This window comes from Salmo salar, chromosome ssa13 (assembly GCF_905237065.1).
Source record: "Salmo salar chromosome ssa13, Ssal_v3.1, whole genome shotgun sequence".
NCBI classification, from domain to species: Eukaryota; Metazoa; Chordata; class Actinopteri; order Salmoniformes; family Salmonidae; genus Salmo; species Salmo salar.
In genome coordinates this window covers 59,536,595-59,559,963 of record NC_059454.1, presented here as the reverse complement: position 1 = coordinate 59,559,963, position 23,369 = coordinate 59,536,595, and the positions used below count along the sequence as shown (strand labels likewise).

General features: G+C 46.2%; 1 protein-coding gene across 9 annotated transcripts in view; it reads right to left on the bottom strand.

Moving 5' to 3' along the window:
- LOC106567521 (rap guanine nucleotide exchange factor 6) overlaps positions 1-23,369 on the bottom strand; it is a 165,765-nt gene that overhangs the window by 46,898 nt on the left and 95,498 nt on the right. For all 9 annotated transcript variants that reach the window (XM_014136858.2, XM_014136862.2, XM_014136865.2 and 6 more), the window contains one exon: positions 5,263-5,394. In XM_014136858.2, coding sequence (XP_013992333.1) covers positions 5,263-5,394 — 132 coding nt within the window. The remainder of the gene's footprint in view (positions 1-5,262; positions 5,395-23,369) is intronic.

Here is a 23,369-nt window from a genome sequence, read left to right as displayed (position 1 = left end):
GGTTTGCTCCGCTCCTTCTCCCGACAGAAGGGTTTGCTCCGCTCCTTCTCCCGACAGAAGGGTTTGCTCCGCTCCTTCTCCCGACAGTATGGTCTGCTCCGCTCCTTCTCCCGACAGTATGGTCTGCTCCGCTCCTTCTCCCGACAGTATGGTCTGCTCCGCTCCTTCTCCCGACAGTATGGTCTGCTCCGCTCCTTCTCCCGACAGTATGGTCTGCTCCGCTCCTTCTCCCGACAGTATGGTCTGCTCCGCTCCTTCTCCCGACAGTATGGTCTGCTCCGCTCCTTCTCCCGACAGTATGGTCTGCTCCGCTCCTTCTCCCGACAGTATGGTCTGCTCCGCTCCTTCTCCCGACAGTATGGTCTGCTCCGCTCCTTCTCCCGACAGTATGGTCTGCTCCGCTCCTTCTCCCGACAGTATGGTCTGCTCCGCTCCTTCTCCCGACAGTATGGTCTGCTCCGCTCCTTCTCCCGACAGTATGGTCTGCTCCGCTCCTTCTCCCGACAGTATGGTCTGCTCCGCTCCTTCTCCCGACAGTATGGTCTGCTCCGCTCCTTCTCCCGACAGTATGGTCTGCTCCGCTCCTTCTCCCGACAGTATGGTCTGCTCCGCTCCTTCTCCCGACAGTATGGTCTGCTCCGCTCCTTCTCCCGACAGTATGGTCTGCTCCGCTCCTTCTCCCGACAGTATGGTCTGCTCCGCTCCTTCTCCCGACAGTATGGTCTGCTCCGCTCCTTCTCCCGACAGTATGGTCTGCTCCGCTCCTTCTCCCGACAGTATGGTCTGCTCCGCTCCTTCTCCCGACAGTATGGTCTGCTCCGCTCCTTCTCCCGACAGTATGGTCTGCTCCGCTCCTTCTCCCGACAGTGCCCAGTTGATAATCACCCTGATAATTGCCTCGAAAACTGAACCTAAACCGAAACAACTTTTTCGCATATACAAGTAAAGTATGATGGGGGAGAAAGGGGGAGAATGGGTGAGATGATGAGCGAGGGGAAGCCAACAATGCATAATTATTTAACCAATTGTGACTGAAGAACAGTGCGGCCATTCAATTGTATTGGTACATTGTAATTCTAATCTCTAAATGGTTTGTACCCTGTATCAGTCCACTGAATCAAAGCAGCCTCATAAGTCGACTCTGGCCTACTTGGAGTATTTACAATGGCAAGAACAACAAGACAAATGGATGCACGTGCTGTGTTAGCTCTGCTACACGATCTGATAAAAGCGACTCCGATGGTGGGGGAAGAAATGAATCGTGACATGTCAGCATGGACGACAACTTCACTTCACCGTCACTGGCGAACAAGTTGCTGGCAAATAAAACAAAGCACCGTGAACAAAGCGAGACGGGGGCTCCCTCCTTCTGCGCAAAACAAGGCGCCTCCCCAGCGGTGCTGAGGAATGACAGGAAAACAGTCGCGCTGTACCAAGGCAAGAAAGAAGGGTTCTGTCATGAGCACCATGGCATCCGACTGTTGCCATCGACTAGGATACAGTACATTTATACACTGCCTTATGCTCTTCTATATAACACGTGCTGTTTTTCCTATGGGGGAAAAAAATCCTAATGTATTCTACTCTATTCTGTTCCATAGGTTGGCGTGGATGTTCAAGATCAGACGACACGGCTAGAAAGAAGTCACCCGCCCGCCCGCCGCCGGCCTGTTGCTGCTGGACTTGGCTGCTGTCAACGCACACGTGTTGTTCAAGCAGTGCATCAACAACACCCTCTGCCCATCAAGAGTTTGGCACACGGGCTACGTGAGGGCCAAGGCAGCAGCAAAGATTCCAACGTGCCAAATTGCGCGCACAGCTCCCGGGGAGGAGACAGTGCCAGGTGGCCAGATGCACTAAGAGCCCAAGACACTTGTGTCACCTGCATGCGACGTGTTCGTGGGAAGTGTGTCAAGATATTGAAAGTGGCAAGGATGTGTGTCGACTGTTAGGTCAAGGCCTAACTGCTAAATGAAATCCAGCTGATGCCACTGCGTGAAAATGCACACCATGGTGGCACGAGCAGACAATAACAGGCTATTTTGGACCGCTGTCATAGCGACACTTTTGTTCTGATTTTCACAATTTATCAAGCACACGTGGCGCTTACAATGCCGTTTAAGCTACCGATGTTCTCATTTTTACATATAGCCTACAGTAACATAAACTAATGAAAATGCTAATGTCTTATTTGAAATAAATAAAACCTGCATTCTAATGTTACCTAAGACCTTCATAAACACTACCAGATTATTATTTTAGCAATAGCATATAGGAAACGTATTAAGTACATTGCTGACTGACTGACTGCTCATTAGCTTGAAGGTGGAGGAAGGGGGGGGTCCCTCGAGGCCCAGCGGTTCTCGTGTTAAGGTCCAGGTATGAGCCTAAACATAGTCTTAGGTTGGATGATTGACAGCAAGGTGAGGGCGCACACTCAAGCCTTTATCTGGGTCAAGCCCTCCTATGATCTACTTACAACCAAAGTAGCCCTATTGAAAACGATCCATATATCCCCCAGTTTGACTGAATGGAGACAGTGCTTCCTGAGAAGTACAAAAACATTAGCGCACAGTTTTTTGAGATCTTACAACTGCCTTACAAGAGTTGACAATGGCCAAGTAGAGGCAGATGAGAACTAGGCTAAAGAAAGACTGTCTGTACAGACGGTGTGAAACCCTGAGAGGATCAGTGTCCTCTTCGCCTCTCTCCTCATCTCTGGATCCCTTGTGCTTTTGTCTGGGGGTCAGACTTTAGAGCAGCTCGGTTCTTTCAGCATGTGGAGGAGGAGGAAGAGCGAGAGAGACCCAGAGAGAGACAGAAACAGAGTGAGAGAAAGAGAGCAAGAGAGAGAAAAAGACAAACAGAAAGAGAGAAACACAGAGAGAGAGAGAGAGAGAGAGAGAGACACACACAGAGACAGAAAGCGAGAGGGAGGGAGGGTTTGGGCCCATGCAGGTCTCAGAACAGTTACCGGGGCAGCTCTAAACTGACAGGGACATCAGTTCCTGCTTGTGCAGGAGACTGAGCCAGAGCCATTCCATCCCCCAGAGAGAGAGGAGAGAGAGGAGAGGTGGGAGAGGTACGGCTGGGTTAAAGGTATATGTAATGATGAGGGTTGGGGGTGGACTGGAGTTAAAAGGTAAGGGTGGGTGGGGTTAGCGATGATGATGCAGTAGGAGTAGGGCGGGGTCCTGTGTGCTCTGACCTTTAGCACACAGCGCTACAGGAGGGACAGAGGGGCCCCTCAAAACCACAGGAGGCCCAGCCAACACACACTATAATTAACAAACCTGGACGGAAGGCAGAGGAGGAGAGGACGTGTTCTTTCCACCATCGCTGCCATTGAGCTAGAGAGGCAGGGGGTAGTCGGGGAAGGGTGGGGAGAGGGGTGAGGAGTGGCAACAAGAGGGCTAGGGAGAGCGCTTGGGGAGAGCGCTTGGGGAGAGCGCTTGGGGAGAGCTGGGTCAGTCAAGCTGGGGAAGCCTCAGATGGCGAAGTCAACACCTTTTCTTCCTTCCTGCTTTACACGCAGATCCAGTACATTCACCAAGAAAGCATTGACTGACTTCAAAGTCCTACAGTACTGAGAGAACAAAAGGCTTGGAGCATTACTTAAAAATAATGGAACTTCAAAAGCTTTTGAAATGGGATGTTGTAGGCCTACAACCAGGGTGGGAAATTAACTTTTTGGTCCAGCAGCCACTCAGATTAAAAACTCTACGAGCCATAATTACACCAAAAATGTAATTTAAATAACGATGAGCGTGCTTTCTAATGTTTCAAAAACAAGAAGCGTATTACTAGTAAGAAGTAAACGGGGTATATAGCTTCATTTCATTTCCTTTTTTAACCAACGTATGTTTAAATAAATAATTTCAATCCAATAATAAAAGCAGATAAATAGTTCTGCAACTGAACATCAAGTTCTACAACAGAACATCAAGAGCCCTGCAACAAGGAGTACATGATGTGCTCCTAAGTAGAAATGTAGAAGCACACAAATACATCTAGGAGAACGACAAAGTGAGTGAATTCAAGTTTTTGGGAGTGTTCCATGCTCAATCAAGCACAATCATTATGGCGAGACAAAAAATGTCAACTGGCCCTTTAAGGAACGGGCCATCACCGTGGTAACTTGGGCACTAGCTTGTGATGAAAAAAAATTGCGGAACTGCAATGTCTTCCAAGCAGCAGACAGTTGCAGCTAACACAAACTAACACTGTAGTGCTGAGCGATTAATTCTTTTTGAGGTCGTTTCGTTGGATTATACTTTTATTTTTAAATGACAAATTATTATAATGAAATATTTTTTTTTTTTAAACATTACATTCACTATGCATTATGTGGGTAGAATGTTGCAACACAGAATAAAATAATTTCATAAAAGTCCCATGATGGTAGTGACTGCCCATTACTGCTTATCACTTATTAACCATCATTTATTTACGACTTTATTTAATAAAATATTTAATTTGTTATGTATATTTGTTTTATTTGATGACTTTATTAATGAATTCTAAGTCATCTCATCTCTACAGAGCTGCTGTCTATGCTGTCTGAAAAAAAATCTCTATTTTATTAGTTCTTCAAAGTAAATAAGGCATACTTTTATGACTGCTGAATACCAATACCTCACGAAGCAACTGCTCTCTATGTAACCCCTCTTGATTGCGCGTTCTTCTGTCTCTTAAGTAGCAGGCCGGACAAGTAGGCTGCAATGGATTATGGTCATTGTAGATAATTATCACGTTTTGTGTGCTAAACTACGTAGAACATTGGCCTGTTGGAAACTACAACTCCCTACTACATCGCAGAGTTCGGGCATGATCTGATTTATCTCTAGAGAAACTGCAGCGCATTAAGCTCAGAGGGGGGAAAAAAACTAACGAAAAGGAATTCAAATAATTGAAGTGATTGTCCGAAAAATAACTGACATTTCAGGTTAATTGTTCAGCACTATAACATTGAAAAACAACCTAGCATGTGAACAAAACGATGCAACCGGCCAAGAAACACGAGGACAAAGTCACACTTTCTAGCCTTTCTTGTCAATTCGACCAACTTCTACATGTGGGCAACAAAAATAATGAACTGTTCCCAAATGCTCCATGTGACTACCCGCCAACGTGGCTGCTGAAATATGCATTCTTACCCACTAATGTCAAAATCTACCCGCATTTGGCGGATGATCCCTTTAAACCCTGCCTACAACATCAGCTCAGTTTGTGAATGGTGAATGACATAATGTGTGTATAGACCTGGTAGATGTCTGATAGGCTACTGCTGCCCGAATCACTGGCGATGCTGCATCCTGATTGGCTGGGCGGCACGTGCATCCCCTGGCTGTGGGGGTGGTCTGTAAGGTGCATCTTGTTGAGGTCTCCGGGAAGCTGCTCAGACACACAGACAGGAAGAAAGGACAGCTGTTAATACCACAGGACACACACAGATGAACACGCGCGCACAAACACACACACACAGACACAAATAGACACACGTGTGTTGTTGCAGCTGCCTTTGTGCCGTCGACTTGGCAGCATGAAGCTTGATACCAGAGTAGGCCACATCATCAAAATGAAGGAGGGGGACGGAGACAAAACTTGAGAGGATTATAAATAATGGGGAGCGTGGCACTGACCCTCAGTGAAAGGTCATACTTCACCGAGGGTAAAAAAAAGGGTGTTATGGTTGCCGGGTGACCTTAGGGAGACTGAAGACAGAGATGTGACAGTAAATCTGGACCAGTGACCGTGCCACAAATGGCACCCTATTCCCTATTCAGTGCACTACTTTACACCAGGGTGCCATTTGGCATGCACACACTGCCTGGCCTCCCAAACTCCTCTTTCTTACATTACCTACCCAGGCCCACTGTCTGTCTGTAACAATGTCATTCATACCGTTTGTCATAGCTCAACAGGCACTGATCAGCCGCTATGATACAGCCCTATCAATATGACAGGCAGCAGCTCACTGAATGACTTAGTGCCTGGATGCTTTCTCACACACACACACACACACACACACACACACACACACAAAGAAACACTAAGCAGTTTGATCTCGTTCAAGCTTGGCGACTTCGCTTGGAAGCTAAACGTAAGAACGCTCTTAATTAAAAAACAGAGAAGAAATCTATTTGTCATGAAAACATTTAGTCGGTTATTCCTTTCATAACAAAGACAGTAAACCAATTTGTCCCCTGGCGAAATGAGAAGAGGATAAAAAAGATAAGCTGTAATTGAAAGAAAAATGTATCACTGTCGTCGTTCTCTTTCAGGACGCAGATTTGTTCTCTGAGATGTTATAAAAACAAACAACCATCACAGCCATAAGCTACAACACAACAGATCAATACTGATCACCTCACAAAGACTGGAGGACAAGATAAACTGCCAATCAACCTGAATAACGCCACAACAGCCCGGTGTTTCATCAATCAACCAAGCAAACCATCCCACCTCCGAGAGACTCAACACACTAGTCCACAAAGGCCAATCAATCCAAAAGAGACAAAGAGCAGTCACCAATGCCTTGCTAACAACCAAACCACACACATCCAACGTGACCCAGTTCAGCTTCTATATTCCATTGATCAGGTATTCTTCCAGCTCCAGTCCAGCGTGCCCAGGTCTTACCAGTTCGCAGCGGGTGAGGGAGCTGGTCCGGTTGCGTCGACAGCGGGTGAACCTGCAGCACACCTCCTCCATAACCTCTGCAAGCTTGGCGCTGCCGGCCAGACAACAAGCCACTCACCCAACGCTGGCGCCGGAGCCATCACCGTGCCACCATGCAATATTAAACAAGTTAAGTCTACGGTATGTACGGGTGGGGGCTAGGCTGCCCCACTACCTCTACAACCCATCCCCCACAGGGCTGAGGAGTAGGGCTGTGACGATTACGGAATTTGGGGTACAGATTCATTGTCATGCAAATGTCCGCGATTCATGACAGAATTGTCATTTTAAAAAATCATCATTTCATAATGCATATTTGCAAATTCGTCACCACAGCTTTGGTGACAACCCCGTCTTAAAAAAATAATAGTTTTGACCACTTGGAACATTTGAAAAAGAAGCTTCTCCTCCCATCCGTGCCGTTCTGCTCTTAAAATGATTACCAACTTTACCCTATTCATGTAATAATGAAAACAGATGGGTAAAGTATATCTACTTGAATATAAAGTTAAATCTCCCCTACACCAAGAAAACAATGTATTTAGATGGTTATGCCGCAAAAATATGTTTTGTTATTGTCGGTTATACGATTACACAATAATTGTGGTAGCCCTACCGGGGAGAGCCCATCCTCCAACCATGAACCAGCAAACCTCTCTGACACACACTTGAGAGAAAACACAGCCTGTAGAAGGAGAGAGGAGAGCCAGTTTTCATGAGAATGACACTCGACTCAATAACTCCTAGTTGGAGCTGCAGAAATCATACACTGACCAGAAGGTTAGACAAATAGTCATTGACCAGACAGACAAATCGGTCTCCTGGATGGGCTGGGCTCTCCCACCTCAGTCCTATGTAAAGAGACAGGCTAGTGGGGTGAAGGGGTCCAGACGTGGCTGTCAGAGCAGCCTAACTATGAAAAGTGTTGCCAGCCAAACAGAGGCCCGGTTAGAACGGACTCTTTCTCAGCGTTTCTACCAGCGCTAGAGGGGCGGTCCATTCTGTTTATTCCACAGCCAGGTGGGTCAATATTGATTCCTTTATGATGGGGTCAGGTTTCACACAATGGACCAATCTCCCCCCTGCATCCATTAAACAAATCTATCCGATTCCCAGAGGACAAAACTAATGTATGCATCCATCCTCCATGGCCTCCAACCCATGAAAGTACATATGGACCGTATAGGATCTCTATGCTCCAACCACTCAGGTTAAAACTCACACCATCAAACCACAGCAATAACAATGCTGCAATTATCTACAATCAGGAACATTAGTGGTGACACCAGAGCGGGTGTTGATGTCACGGGGCACGGCAGCCAGAGTCTTTTATCCTGTGGATGTAGTCTAATGACATATGAGAGGCAGCGGGAGGGTGGGATTGGCTAATGAGGGCGCCAGGGGGACAAACGAGCCAATGAAAAGGGAAGACCTCGCTAATAGCTGCAGCTCCGTAGAGCTAATTTACATTTCACACCAGCAGCAACTTAAATCGCACTCCAGTCCCCTCCCACATACCACCGGCTGGGGAGGGGCTCTCCTCCCATTCTGCTCATGAATTAATGACGGCCGTGTGGGGTGATTAAAAATAAATGATTGCCTCCTTCTGCTGTATGAATTCATCACGTCAACAAGGGGACGCGAGTCGAGCCAGGAGCGATCCTTTAACGCTCATCTCCAAACATCCAAACATAGTCTGAAGAGTCACAACAGAGAATTTGTCATTTATTCACTTGTGTTCTAACCTTTTCTTGAAAATACGACTATTATACTGAACTCATTTCATCTCCGCAGACTGGCTACAGTAATTAACTGTCGCGGGGTTGAACCTGCAGTCGCATTGTTCCCGTGAGACCTCGCCTACGTCCCAAATGGCACCCCAATTCCCTTTATGGCGCACTACTTTCGGAACAGGTCCCTGTTAGGCACTATAAACGGGAATAGGGAGCCATTTGGGACGCAGGGATGGTATGAAGCAGTGAGAAGCCGTTTGGGTGTGATGCTAGTAATGGCTCTGGTTCACACAGACAGGCGAACGGGTCCAGAATAGGCCGCTCCATCAGAGGCAGGGGAGTTAAGGCACTGCTACAGGATCCCAGCAGGGGCTCCGTCATTAAAACATAGTGGAGCTTCCCAACTACGAACTAACTACCTCACTGCTCCAGCTCACCACAGCGAGGGAGGGCTAGCGTTAGCCTAGTTACAGAGACTGCTGGGCGCGTAGCACATTCAACAAGCATGGATCCGCGCCATTTCTTTTCCCAGCTTTCATCCGGGGGGGGTTCAAAACGTCATATTCTGTTTGATAGGAGAAAAATCCTCCCACCCCAAAATGAAAGATATAGGCTGAGAGAAATAAGCCAAAGGGAGAGGCTGTCTTCCTTTCATCACAGAGCAAAGCAGTCCACGGAGACAGAGACACGTTGGCCTGGAGGGTTGGCTGTGCTCGGGGTTGAGGAGGTAGGACTTCTGATGAAGTCACAGGAGCCATCATCATCATGTCTAAATGATTCACTCCGGTCCCCTCCCCCTAGCGTCAATTACACTCCCAGACAAACATTTGTCACCCGGAGGATTGGACTGTCCCTTCCTCCTCCCACATGGCGGCAGGGCGGGCACGTTAACCCTGGGCTGACTTTGAGCTGCCGCAGAGGGTGGGGGGGGGGGGGGGGAGAAGAGATGAGATGGATCCATTTTAGATGTAGAGACTGAGAATACCGGTTACAACTGATCTGATCTCCATTTCCTATGTATCAAGACAAGAGGTAACCAGTGTTGACGCTGTATTCATTTCGCAGCAGCGCACTTAAAGTATACACTTAAATGACTAAAACCAGAGAAAGTTTGTAGAAAATATTATTGACCTACATATAAATAATATCTTTGAAAACTAGAAATCGCCCAAAAAAAAGTTAATGCGATGAAACCAATGAAATAAAACAATGAATTTAGGAGTACTTTTGGAATGGCTGGATTACCAACCGGGAACACATGGCACATGCCCAGGGGACTCAATTGAATTTGTTATAATGTTTAAGCATAAGAACACAGAATGCCCAGTGACATCCCCCACCCCCATTCCAAGACCCTTGCTAAAAGAATCTAGGGGAAACACTGAAGAAGTACTGGTTTAAGATTCCAACAAACTGTCCCAAAGCCACTTCGTCTCAGCCATAGCTATTATGGATCCCCATAATAAATGCCCCTCTTCTTGGGGTCCAGCAAAATTAAGGCAGTTTATACAATTTAAAAACATTACAATACATTCACAAATTTCACAACACACTGAGTGCCCTCAGGCCCCTACTCCACCACAACCACATATCTACAGTACTAAATCCATGTGTGTGTGTGTTTTTATTTTATTTATTTCACTTTTATTTAACCAGGTAGGCCAGTTGAGAACAAGTTCTCATTTACAACTGCGACCTGGCCAAGATAAAGCAAAGCAGTGCGACACAAACAACAACACAGAGTTAAACAAACGTACAGTCAAAAACACAATAGAAAAGTCTATATTCAGTGTGCGCAAATAAGGTAAGATTAGGGAGGTAAGGCAATAAATAGGCCATAGTGGCGAAATAATTACAATTTAGCAATTAAACACTGATAGATGTGCAGAAGATGAATGTGCAAGTAGAGATACTGGGGTGCAAAGGAGAAATAATATATATATATATATAATATTTCTATATATATATATATATATATGGGGATGTAGTAGATGGGTGGGCTATTTACAGATCGGCTATGTACAGGTGCAATGATCTGTAAGCTCCTCTGACAGCTGATGCATAAAGTTAGTGTGGGAGATATGAGTCTCCAGCTTCAGTGATTTTTGCAATTCGTTCCAGTCATTGGCAGCAGAGAACAGGAAGGAAAGGCGACCAAAAAGGAATTGGCTTTGGGGATGACCAGTGAAAAATACATGCTGGAGCGCGTGCTACGGGTGGGTGCTGCTATGGTGACCAGTGAACTGAGATAAGGCGGGGCTTTACCTAGTAAAGACTTAAAGATGACCTGGAGCCAGTGGGTTTGGCGTTGAATATGAAGCGAGGGCCAGCCAATGAGAGCATAAAGGTCGCAGTGGTGGGTAGTATATGGGGCTTTGGTGACAAAACGGATGGCACTGTGATAGACTGCATCCAATTTGCTGAGTAGAGTGTTGAGACTATTTTGTAAATGACATTGCCAAAGTCAAGGATCGGCAGGATAGTCAGTTTTACGAGGGTATGTTTGGCAGCATGAGTGAAAGATGCTTTGTTGCGAAATAGTAAGCCGATTCTAGATTTAATTTTGGATTGGAGACTCTTAATGTGAGTCTGGAAGGAGAGTTTACAGTCTAACCAGACACTTAGAATATGTGGACAACTACAAATACCTAAGTCGGAACCGTCCAGAGTAGTGATGCTAGACGGGCGGGTAGGTGCGGGCAGCAATCAGTTGAATAGCATGCATTTAGTTTTACTTGCATTTAAGAGCAGTTGGAGGCCACGGAAGGAGAGTTGTATGGCATTGAAGCTCGTCTGGAGGTTAGTTAACACAGTGTCCAAAGAAGGGCCAGAAGTATACAGAATGGTGTCGTCTGCGTAGAGGTGGATCAGAGAATCACCCGCAGCAAGAGCAACATCATTGATGTATACAGAGGAGAGTCGGCCCGAGAATTGAACCTTGTGGCACCCCCATAGAGACTGCCAGAGGTCCGGATAACAGGCCACATCCGATTTGACACGCTGAACTCTGTCTGAGAAGTTGGCGAACCAGGCGAGGTAGTCATTTGGGAAACCAAGGCTGTTGAGTCTGCCGGTAAGAATGTGGTGATTGACAGAGTAAAAAAAAGCCTTGGCCAGGTCGATGAATACGGCTACACAGTATTGTCTTTTATCGATGTCGGTTATGATATCATTTAGGACCTTGAGCGTGGCTGAGGTGCACCCATGACCAGCTCGGAAACCAGATTGCATAGCGGAGAAAGTACGATGGGATTCAAAATGGTCCGTGATCTGTTTGTTAACTTGGCTTTCGAAGACCTTAGAAAGGCAGGGTAGGATAGATATAGGTCTGTAGCAGTTTGGGTCTAGAGTGTCTCCCCCTATGAAGAGAGGGATGACCACGGCAGCTTTCCAATCTTTGGGGATCTCAGACGATACGAGAGGTTGAACAGGCTAATAATACGGGGTTGCAACAATTGTGGCGGATAATTTTAGCGAGGGTCCAGATTTTCAAGCCTAGCTGATATGTAGGGGTCCAGATTTTGCTGCTCTTTCAGAACATCAGCTATCTGGATATGGGTGAAGGAGAAATGGGGGAGACTTGGCAAGTTGCTGTGGGGGGTGCAGAGCTGTTGACCGGTGTAGGGTTAGCCAGGTGGAAAGCTTATTGAAGCCAGGTGGAAAAATGCTTATTTAAATTCTCAATTATTGTGGATTTATCGGTGGTGACAGTGTTTCCTAGCCTCAGTGCAGTGGGCACCTGGGAGGAGGTGCTCTTATTCTCCATTGACTTTACAGTGTCCAATAACTTTTTGGAGTTTGTGCTACAGGATGCAAATTTCTGTTTGAAAAAGCTAGCTTTTGCTTTCCTAACTGCCTGTGTATATTGGTTCCTAACTTCCCTGAAAAGTTGCATATCGCAGGGGCTATTCGATGCTAATGCAGTACGCCACAGGATGTTTTTGTGCTGGTCAAGGGCAGTCAGATCTGGAGTGAACCAAGGGCTATATCTGTTCCTGGTTCAAATTTTTTTTTGAATGGGGCATGCTTATTTAAGATGGTGAGGAAAGCACTTTTAAAGAATAACCAGGCATCCTCTACTGACGGAATGAGGTCAATATCCTTCCAGGATACAACGGGCCAGGTCGATTAGAAAGGCCTGCTCGCTGAAGTGTTTTAGGGAGCGTTTGACAGTGATGAGGGGTGGTCGTTTGACCGCAGACCCATTACGGACGTAGGCAATGAGGCAGTGATCGCTGAGATCCTGGTTGAAGACAGCAGAGGTGTATTTAGAGGGTAGGTTGGACAGGATGATATCTATGAGGGTGCCCGTGTTTACGGATTTGGGGTTGTACCTGGTAGGTTCCATGATAATTTGGGTGAGATTGAGGGCACCTAGCTTAGATTGTAGGACGGCCGGGGTGTTAAGCATATCCCAGTTTAGGTCACCTAACAGTACAAACTCTGAAGATAAATGGGGGGCAATTAATTCACATATGGTGTGTGTGTGTGTGCCTATGTTTGCCAAATAGTTGGCACATGCAGTTGTGCCCGTTTATCATGCAGTCGTGCCCGTTTAGCTTAAATCCCCCCCAACTCAAATCAGGTGTGTTAGAATAGAGTGGATCTCTAGAGGTGTCTGCTAGTCAGCGAGGAGAGGGCAGCCATCAGACAGACACACACGTGATGTGTGTCTAACAGGTAACAGGTTGTAGGTAACAGGCTTGCCAGTTTTAGGGCCGAGCAGCAGGGCGGAGCGTTCCAGGGCGGAGCGTTGCAGGGCGGAGCGTTGCAGGGCGGAGCGTTGCAGGGCGGAACGTTGCAGGGCGGAGCGTTCCAGGGTGGAGCACTCAGAGTGAAAGATCAGGTTATTGATATACAGCCGATTGCTCCACTAGCCTGTCAGCTTTCCATCCCTTCCACGAGACCCAAACAGCTAAAGCAATTACGCTAACAGAAATAAAATGAGCGTCACTCCTGGCTGCCACCCCCTCATTAGGCTAACTTTAATGGCACAATAGACGGACGCACTGGAGGTAGAGCTGCAACGTAGCAGAGGACGGGAGGTGCAGACTAAACGCTGAGCTGAATCTCAAACACTGGGCCCAGCACCACAAGAGTCATTATGCATTCTATTTGGGTGGCGGCGAGTCATGCTAATTAGCAGCTTATTATGGACCATTGACTGCTGAGTTCTACTGGAGGACAGAAATGAGTACACACTAAAACAAAGAAATGGTTGTAGAAATGGATTGGCCAGAGGCCCCATTTACATAAAATTGCCGGTAGAAGTTGTCATTCTCTCGGAATTGGAGCGTCTGAACAGTATGTCTGAATAATGACACCACCACAATGTTAGAAAGGGACACGACGCGAACTTCAATGGCACGCCAGTACCCATGAACCCAAAAACCAGAGTCCAGCATGTGCCAACCACTTGGCAAACAGTGTCATTGTTAATGTCATAATCTCAATTCCAAACCATGCAAACATACTGAGAAAGAGAACAATCTCCAGTATTTCAACATGTTACACAACTGTTATAAAGCCAACATAAGTGGAGAAAACAGTACAAGGCACACTCTGTAGTTCTCCTTTGATGTCGGTCCATTCTGCTCCTGATTGGCGCAGCGGTCTAAGACACTGCACCTCAGTGCAAGAGGCGTCACTACAGTGCCTGGTTCCAATCCAGGCTGCGTCACATCCGGCTGTGATTGAGAGTCCCATAGGGCGGGGCACAATTGGCCCAGCGTCGTCCCGGGTTTGGCCGTCATTGTAAATAAGATTGTGCTCTTAACTGACTTGCCTAGTTAAATAAAGGTTCAATAAAAAATAGATTCATTCCATCTTTATTTAGAGATCGCCCTCTTCCACTCACGGCATCGGAGCTAAATGCTAAATAAGAGTAGTCAGAAGTCAGGTGTGAGCAGTGCCTTGCACACACGCAGAGAAGGCGCGCACACACACACACACACTCACTCACTCACTCACTCACTCACTCACTCACTCACTCACTCACTCACTCACTCACTCACTCACTCACTCACTCACTCACTCACTCCAAAGAGCGAGCGCGCGCGCACACAGTCGGAAATTAGCCCTGCGGCTACAGACCGCTTCGGTTGGCTCAATGGTGTTAGAGAGGTACAGCGGACCGGTATGACGTCTCACACGTTAAACTCTCTGTGAACCAGCCTGCCCTGAGAGCATCCCGACCCTCCGCTTCCTAACACCCTGACCTTTTCCCCCCGCTCCCAAAACACCTGCTGCACTCTCACACAACAGAGCTACAGAGCGAACTAAAGTCTACATTAAGATACAGTAGAGGGAGTAAGAGAGAGAGAGAGAGAGAGAGAGAGAGGGGGCAAGAGGGGGAGGGAGAAGGGGGGGTGGTGGTATTCTCTTTTAAGAACCCCCTTTCCTCCTCCCCCGCTCCCTCTGAAGTGAACACACGGGGCTTTGGCGGAGAAGAGATTGCGGGTGAGAGGGAGGTGTAATGAATTGAACTTGGAATTGGAGTTGACGCGTGCGAAGAAAGGCGGGCGGGGCTGGGCGAGGGAGAGAGCAGGGGCCGTGCCACACGGGGAGACGAGAGGAGAGTAGGAAAAGCTGTCAGGAGAAAACCCTCACATCTCTCATTCATCTCTCTCCCTCACCCCCTGAGTAATGAGGACTGAATCAAAGGGGTGGGTAGTTACTCTCTGTGCCCCTTTGGTTTTACGCCAGCGCACAAAATCAGAGCCAGCAGCATAAGCATGACAATCAAAGTAGTGTCACATTTCATATCACAGCCTGGTCATCATAATATCGCATTTAACTCTCATCTCGAGAGGCTGCTCCTTGCCTAGCGTCTAGCCTAGCACGAGTGTCACAGTCCGCCTGGCCCCAAAACAGGAAATATTAACACCAAAATATTGTCATTATCCTATCCTAGGGATGATGTTCCTGGTCCTAAAGAGATTCCAGGGAGCTGAATCACCCTCTTCCTGTGTTGTAACAGAACAGATTCAGAGGAGGAAAGGGTTGGCTTCACTTTGGAGCGGGCACTGCCAGTATTGTGATAGCCAGGATGTTAAGTGGCGGCCTGGTGCTGATTCTGGCCCCGCTAGCTAAGGGCTTTGACTTTTGCCCAAGGTAGAGCCTGGAGTCAGTCAGAGTGGCAGCCAGGACTGACTAACAGGCAGACACAGAGTCAGAAGCTGTCTCTGTCTCAGGTGTGACAACAGTGACTAATAGTGTAAGGGCCATCCATGTTTAATCACCCAGCTGGAATTACACTACACAATGGATTACCAGGTTGTGTGTGTGTGTAGGTTTAAAGGCATTGCGTAATCACTCATTTCATTTACCCTCTTCTGCTAGTCAGTGAGAAAATTACATGAGGTCAAAACTCTAAAGCGAAGTGTTCCTGTATCATCCCTCTTCAGGAATGGTTACATATTAAAATCTCCTGGTTCATTTACATCAGTGTGGGGGTGAGGCTGTGCTCTGTCTCAAAGGGATGGGTCCAGTTCCCTGCCAGGGAGGTTTGATGTGTCTGTCTCCAACATGAATATTCATGATGTGGCATGGCTGAGACCGATCGCAAACCTCCTCTCGCCCTGGCCTGTGTCCCACATTCAAACAGCACTGGAAGGGAGAGAGGGGGAGGGAGCGAGAGAGAGAAGATGTGAGGGAGGATGTGAGAGAGAGAGAGGATGTGAGAGAGGGAGGATATGAGAGAGAGCAGCAAGATGTGTGACCTGTTGCCACAAAAAAAGGGCGACCAGTGAAGAACAAACACCCTTGTAAATACAACCCACATTTATGTTCATTTATTTTCCCTTTTGTACTTTAACTATTTGTACATCGTCAAAACAGAGTACTTAGCCGTAATATGACATTTGAAATGTCTCTATTCCTTTTGAGAGTGTAGTGTTTCCGGTAAATTTTTGATTTCACTTTTGTTTATTATCCATTTGACTTCATTTGTCAATGTAAACATATGTTTCCCATGATAATAAAGCCCTTAAATTGAAATTGAAATTGAGAGAGAACAAGAGCGATAGACCACGGACTCCAGACCGCCTCCGTGTGTGTGTGTGTGTGTGTGTGTGTGTGTGTGTGTGTGTGTGTGTGTGTGTGTGTGTGTGTGTGAGAGAAAGAGAGAAACAGGAAGGAGGGAGTCTGGGCCTCTCAGGAAAGAAGGCCATGGCCAGTGCTACCTGTATGAAGGACACAGGAGGCTAAACACGGTATTTTAACACAGCCCAATCCGTCCGGCCGCCCAGCCAAACCCAGCGAGAGGTCACTCCAGAGCCCCCTCCTAACCCCCTCTCCTCACAGATGCTTCCTGCCCTCGTACCCTACTCCACCCCCTGCCAGGCACAATCATAATAACAACAACAGGCCCAGGGAGGGACCACCGGACTAAAACAAGGGGGACCAGCCACACCCTTCTGTTCTCGTGTTGTTGCTGGAGCTGGACCCTGTTCTCCACAGTTGGTACAGTCCTCTCAGCCCTCCAGATGGTGGAAAACACTGCAGCAGAGGGAGTCCTGTCTGACAGCTTAGTGTGGAGTCCTAACTAACAGAGTGGATCGTGTGGATAGCGATACAGTCCACACAAACACACTTCACAAACATCCTTCCTCAGAGGGAAGAAATCCTACTTTACTTCCAAATCAAATCAAATTTGATTTGTCACATACACATGGTTAGCAGATGTGAATGCGAGTGTAGCGAAATGCTTGTGGGGGTTTAACTGGGTGTTATTGGACGAACTGACACCGGGCTGTAAGCGGCGGTTGGGTATACAGGCTCATACAGGCCCAAGGATCACAGTCAATTAGTACTGTATGTGAACCCCTGTAGGAGCAAGCGGACAAAGACAGGCCTAAACTCAATCTGCCTGGAAGGACAGGCACAAAGCGCTCGCATTTTTGTATTTATAAACGCCCTTGAAAATGATCCAGAGAGAGAAGGGCCTGCTATGTATAGGCCTACCCAGTGGCGGAAAGAAATCAATAGCACTAAGATAATGGAAACAGCTGGAATGGGTGAAGCTACCCTGGCTGAAATATCATCAGCTCCTGGGTCTGGTGGGGAGGGGGCACATGGTTGACAGAGCTGTGGGACTGTGGAGGGTTCACTGTGTGTGTGTATGTGTGTCAGGGGGATGGCTAAGTAATGGGATCATCTGCAGTTAGCATGTCTTTGAGACTACACTAGTAGTCTGAGGCCATTTGGTCCTATAATGGCAGCACTAGCAGCACAGTGGGCATACCAATAAAGAGGGGGGCCAGGGACGCATCCAAAATGGCACCCTATTCCCAATTTAGGGGACTACTTTTGACCAGGGCCCATATGAGTCTGGTCAAAAGTAGTGGACTATATAGGATAAAGGAAGCCATTTGGGACGCAGACCTAGATCTGAGTGCTCAACAACGCTCATCATCACATTTATTGGACAGCAATTACACAGGCCCGAGAGCTAGACAGTGTTTTTCATCATGATACCAAATCTCTTCCACTTGTACAACAAAAAATAAACCGTAAAAGTAGAGCTGTAAGTATAACGCTTTCAAATGATATATCGCTTCAATATTGCAGAGTAGTGCATTATCAAAATCTTACGCATCGTAATGGTAAGGAGGATGCGTTCATGCATGGTTCTCACAAGATTATGCAAGGCGAGAGTAGCTTACAAAGTCAAAATAGGCACACGGTTTCTGCAACAGCACAACTACGACGCTCTACAACTTTTTTAGGGGGGACCAAATCTCATATTTTTGGGGAATGTTATAGACGTGTCCAGATACTTTTTTGGTGGTTTTACTTTGGTTTTGAGAAACTTACCCCACCACCAAGAGTTTCTCAGTGCTCGGGGACCACACGGGGACCACAGATACACAGGAACAAAGGCTCCAAAAACACCCATATACGATCTTCTGTACACATGAAATTTGTGTCATTCCGAACGTTATCTGCTACATTAATAGTCACTTTTGTTGGACTCGAGAGATTCATTTCCATGTTTCAAGTATCATAGTATAACATACTACTTACATAAAAAGAGAACGAGACCTGGTTCAAAACAAGTTAACTTGTCATTTAAAGGTAGCCAAATGCCTCGTCATCTAATTAGTAGAGTGCATGAATGGATGAACGAGAGGCATAATTCGAATAATACGATGTATTATAATGCATCAAAATAATAAAAAAGGACAATTCAGGCTAGTTTTTGTTGTTGTTGTTACTTGAAACATCTTAATATTCTACTGACAACAGCAGACGGAGAGATGCTCTGGTCTGGGCTGGTAGACAGCTTTCTGTGTCCAGGGAGGTCTAGGGTGTCATCTGGACAGGAAGGCGATAAGGATCGATACGCCATGCATTAGGCTTTTCAATAAGTTCCACAGCCCAAAAATGATTCTAAAATGAGCATAAAATATTCATGAAAACAAATATTTGCTATTCGGTCTTAATTTAAAATTAGAATTAGGCATAAGGTTAGCGGTGAGTATTAAGGTTAGGTTTAAAATTTGACTGTTAAGAAATGAAATTGAAGAAATAAAAGGGCAGGGTTTCGCCATAATTATGACCATGCATTAAGCCTCCGGCCCATCCCTCGTAAATTACCATTCACAACAACAACTTTCTATGGAAGTGTTCCCTTTGCACACTGGTCAAATTTCATAGCCTCGCAAAGCTGCCTGATCCAGCGAGCTTACACTGAACGTTGCTCCACAGACATCAGCAACATTCATTGTAAGCACGCGGGATCAGGTGGCTTTGCAAGGCTACAAAAGTAGTCCACTATAGGGAATAGGGTGTTATTTTTGACACACCCTATGTCTCTCTGCTGTGTGTGTTGTGAGCCTGAAAAGGCCCTTTACTTTGAATCCTTTGTGAAAAGGCGTACGTCTGTTTGGGTTGTGAGAGAAAATGTACACAGTGTACAGAACATCAGGAACACCTTTCCGTGACAGACTGACAAGGTGAATCCAGGTGAAAGCTATGATCCCTTATTGATGTCACCTGTTAAATCCACTTCAATCAGTGTAGATGAAGGGGAGGAGACAGGTGAAATAATATTTTTTAAGCCTCGAGACAATTGAGACATGGAGTGTGTAAGTGTTCCATTCAGAGGGTGAATTGGCAAGACAATAAATTGAAGTGCCTTTGAACGGGGTACAGCAGCAAGTACAAGTACAATGCGTATTCCTCTAGACACAAGTAAGTAGAAGGGTCAATCAATGTACAGTAATCAAGTATTTGTGAATTAGGCCTATCTTTTGCACATTGCGGCTTCACAATGAACTGCCATGTTATTGAAAATGATTAATTGTACCAAACAAGTATTTAACAATCTTCCAAGGCCAATACATCACAGCGGCAAAGATGTATATAGATTTTTCACATTTTGATTTCCAATACTTTCCCCCTCATCTAAACCTACCTAGAATACTCTTATATAATACCTTGGATATGATCTAATGCTTCACATCGGACTTCATCCGTCCTGATAATAATAGAATATGATCGGATGAGAAGGTCCACATCCAGTGAGAGCCAGAGCCCGGTCTCATAGATTAGACGTAACCTAGTAAATGTAAATCCGGAACACTCAAATTAGTATGTGTTACATTTGGTATGGTTGCATAAGACCAGTTACTTAAGGCAAAAAAAAATGAAAGTAGGATGGTGGGTCGGGGTGGATGGGTGGGCGTATAACGGGAACTTCTGGCGTCCCAAAAGGTTGCAAGTTCGAATCTCAACCCGGACAACTAACGTTTTAACAACTTTGAAATGGTTTACTGCTTTTTATCTCCTTTCCAACTACTTAGCATGTTAGCTAACCCTTCTCCTAACTTTAGCCCTTCTAGCTAACCCTAACCTTAACCGTTTAACATAACTCCTAAACTTAACCCTAGCTAACTTTAGCCTGCTAGCTAACCCATGCCACCTAGCCACCTAGCTAGAATTCGTAACATATCATATATTTCCGCAAATTCAGAACATATTGTACATTTTTGTAAATTTGGAACATATAATATGAATTGCAATTCTTAACATATCATACAAAACGGGTGATGGACATCTACAAATTAATACATACCAAACAAAACATAACTTATCATACTAGGACACCTGTAGCACCCGATGTCACAGAAGGCCAAAAAGACAATCAAGGACAACAACCAATCGAGCCCCTGCCTGTTCACCGCGCTATCACCCAGAAGGCGAGGTCAGTACAGATGCATCGAAGCTTGGACTGAGAGACTGAAAAACAGCTTCTATCTCCAGGCCATCAGACTGTTAAATAGCCCTCACTAGCACCTTAGAGGCTGAAATCACTGACCACTTTAATATGGGAACATTGGTCACTTTAATGTTTACATATTTTGCATTACTCATCTCATATATAAATACTGTATTCTATTATATTCTACTGTATTTGAGTCTATGCTGCTCGTCCAAATATTTCTATATTCTTAATTCCATTCCTTTACTTTAGATTTGTGTGTATTGTTGTGAAATTGTTAGATAGATACTACTTGTTAGATATTACTGCACTGTTGGAGCTAGAAGCACATGCATTTCGCTACACCTGCAATAACATCTGCTAAACATGTGTATGTGACCAATACAATTGTATTTGATTTAACTGGAGTACCTCGGATTTACGTACAGAATAATACAAAATGCTCTGAGACCAGGTTGGGCTGAGAGACAGTTACCCCACCAAGAGAGCCTGTCGATTGGGCACCCTCCCTGCCTGACTGCCCTGGATCCATTTCACTGCAGATATTTCTCCCCTCCGCTTCCATTACTATTCAAAGGGGCATCAATCCAACGTTCTGCAAGCCCATTGATTGCGGAGGTAGCAAGACTAAGCACTCTGCACTCGAGCAGGGAAACACTCTCCCCTGAGGGAAGGAAAGGCATTCAGCGGCCAAGTAGATAGTAAACACCTCAACGCAGCAGAACAGAACAAGGCAACAAGCCTTATCAACCAGCTGACCTCTGTCCTGATCCCAGAGCAGAGCCGTCAACAGGGGACAACGGATGGACGCTAAAAGCTAACGCGCTCCAGGCTCCATTAATAACCCTCGCCAAGGCTGCGCCCCCAAATGGCACCCTATTCCCTATACAGTGCACCACGTCCGATAAGGGCCCATAGGGGACAGACTGCCATTTTGGGACGTCCAGACGGGATGGCCTATAGTAAACAGGAGGAGGCTTAAAGACGCAAGGGAGCAGCACCCCACAGCAGCAGCAGTCCCCATTACTGTGGCCCAGGCCTGAATTGTATGATTGGAGACCATTGACTCTGGTCTCTCTCGGATCCCATCAAAACAAACTAGAGCCTCCTCAGGCAGTCAGACCAGGAAGTTTACAGTGACACAGGGGGATGGAGACAGGCTCCAGGGAGGTTCACGGGGTTCAGGCCAGGGAAAACAGTGGGCCGGATATTGGCTTCTGTCATCTGAAGCCATCCATAGTGAATCAGTGTCACTTTATAATTGCGTCGCTCACTTGTTAATCTTATTCCAACGTGTTTGAGTATTCATTAAGGCATGATCTGCTATGTCAATATTGAATACCAACTCATGAGCTGTGTAGCAGCCAATAGTCCCGTTTTTGCATGCTCCAGTTTGGAAGTAGTTAATTCATTCGCAATAGCATTCACACAGTAGCCTAACAAGTGAAAAGAGTTTGTCCAGCACTGCCACAGATGAGAAGGACTCCGGTAGATGAATACTGGCAGTGACCATCATGTTCAGGGGAAAAAATGGAACGGCATAACATAACCATTTCCCAACCACATAGCAGTAGATCAAAGGAGATGGGAGTCAATACCCCGGACGGCCAACCGGAAGTGAGCGTCAGAAACTCGCTTCTCAAAAAGAGGATTCCTCCTTAGCTCGGGCACAACACAAATGATCATGACCTTCATGCTATTTCTGTCCATACTGTAGCTTCAGTTAGTCTTGTGCTCGAGCTGATGGGCTTAAAGTGAAACTTCATTAACCTTTCTCCTCAGGTCTGCTCGTCTCATCAACGACGGGCGGCACACATCGACTCTTATTAGCCACGTCTTCAAAACAGGCTGCTTCTCATCTCAAACAGACGGATGATACACAAGACTCCACTGTGGATGAAGAGGTCTTGTGCGTGATGATGGGATGTGTGATCTCTTATCTCACCTATCATAGATGTGTCTTAGTTAGCAGTAAAATGCAGCCATTCCAAGTTCTTTTATAAAAAAAAGCAGTGGATAAGATACTTTACTAGGCCACACGAGTTGGAAATTTGTCTTCTGCGTTTTCCCAACCCCCTCCAAGACACACACACACACGCACACACACACACGCGCAAATGGTGTGCGCCTACGGTCAAATGTTTTTGACAGCACCGCGCTCAGAACTTGTGGTGCATAGACCGAAATTAAAGAGCAAAGGCCTAACATGATCTACCCTTTCCATAAATTATACAGACATTGATTTCTGAGCATTAGCTTGTGGTTTAGGCTATAGAGCCATTTATTCATTTCAATCAATGGAAACATTTAGTCAACCTTACGCTAATTCTGAAGAACAACAGAGCCTAAAAGCTGATGTGTAGATCACAAATCCATTCAACACAAAATGTCCAGAACCCATAACTTGGTCAAAAGGAGTTCAACGGAAAATGGAGTAACTTGGAACGCAGACCAGGAGTGACAAGAGATTGGCATTAACGTGTCAACCATCTTCACACTCCTCCCTCATTAAGACAGTTCTCATAATGAAGACAAGCATCTTGGAAGGTCTCAACACCAAGATGTCTGGTCCCTTGGCGACACTGTGATTTTACTGGCAGTCGCCTGTCAGGACGCCTGAGTAACCTGTGATTAGGGGCCTACTTGGCCCTCAGGCTGGATGGATGGACACCTTAGCACAGGAGAGAGACAGACAGCCACCGGTCCTGCAGCTCAGGTGGGCAAAATGT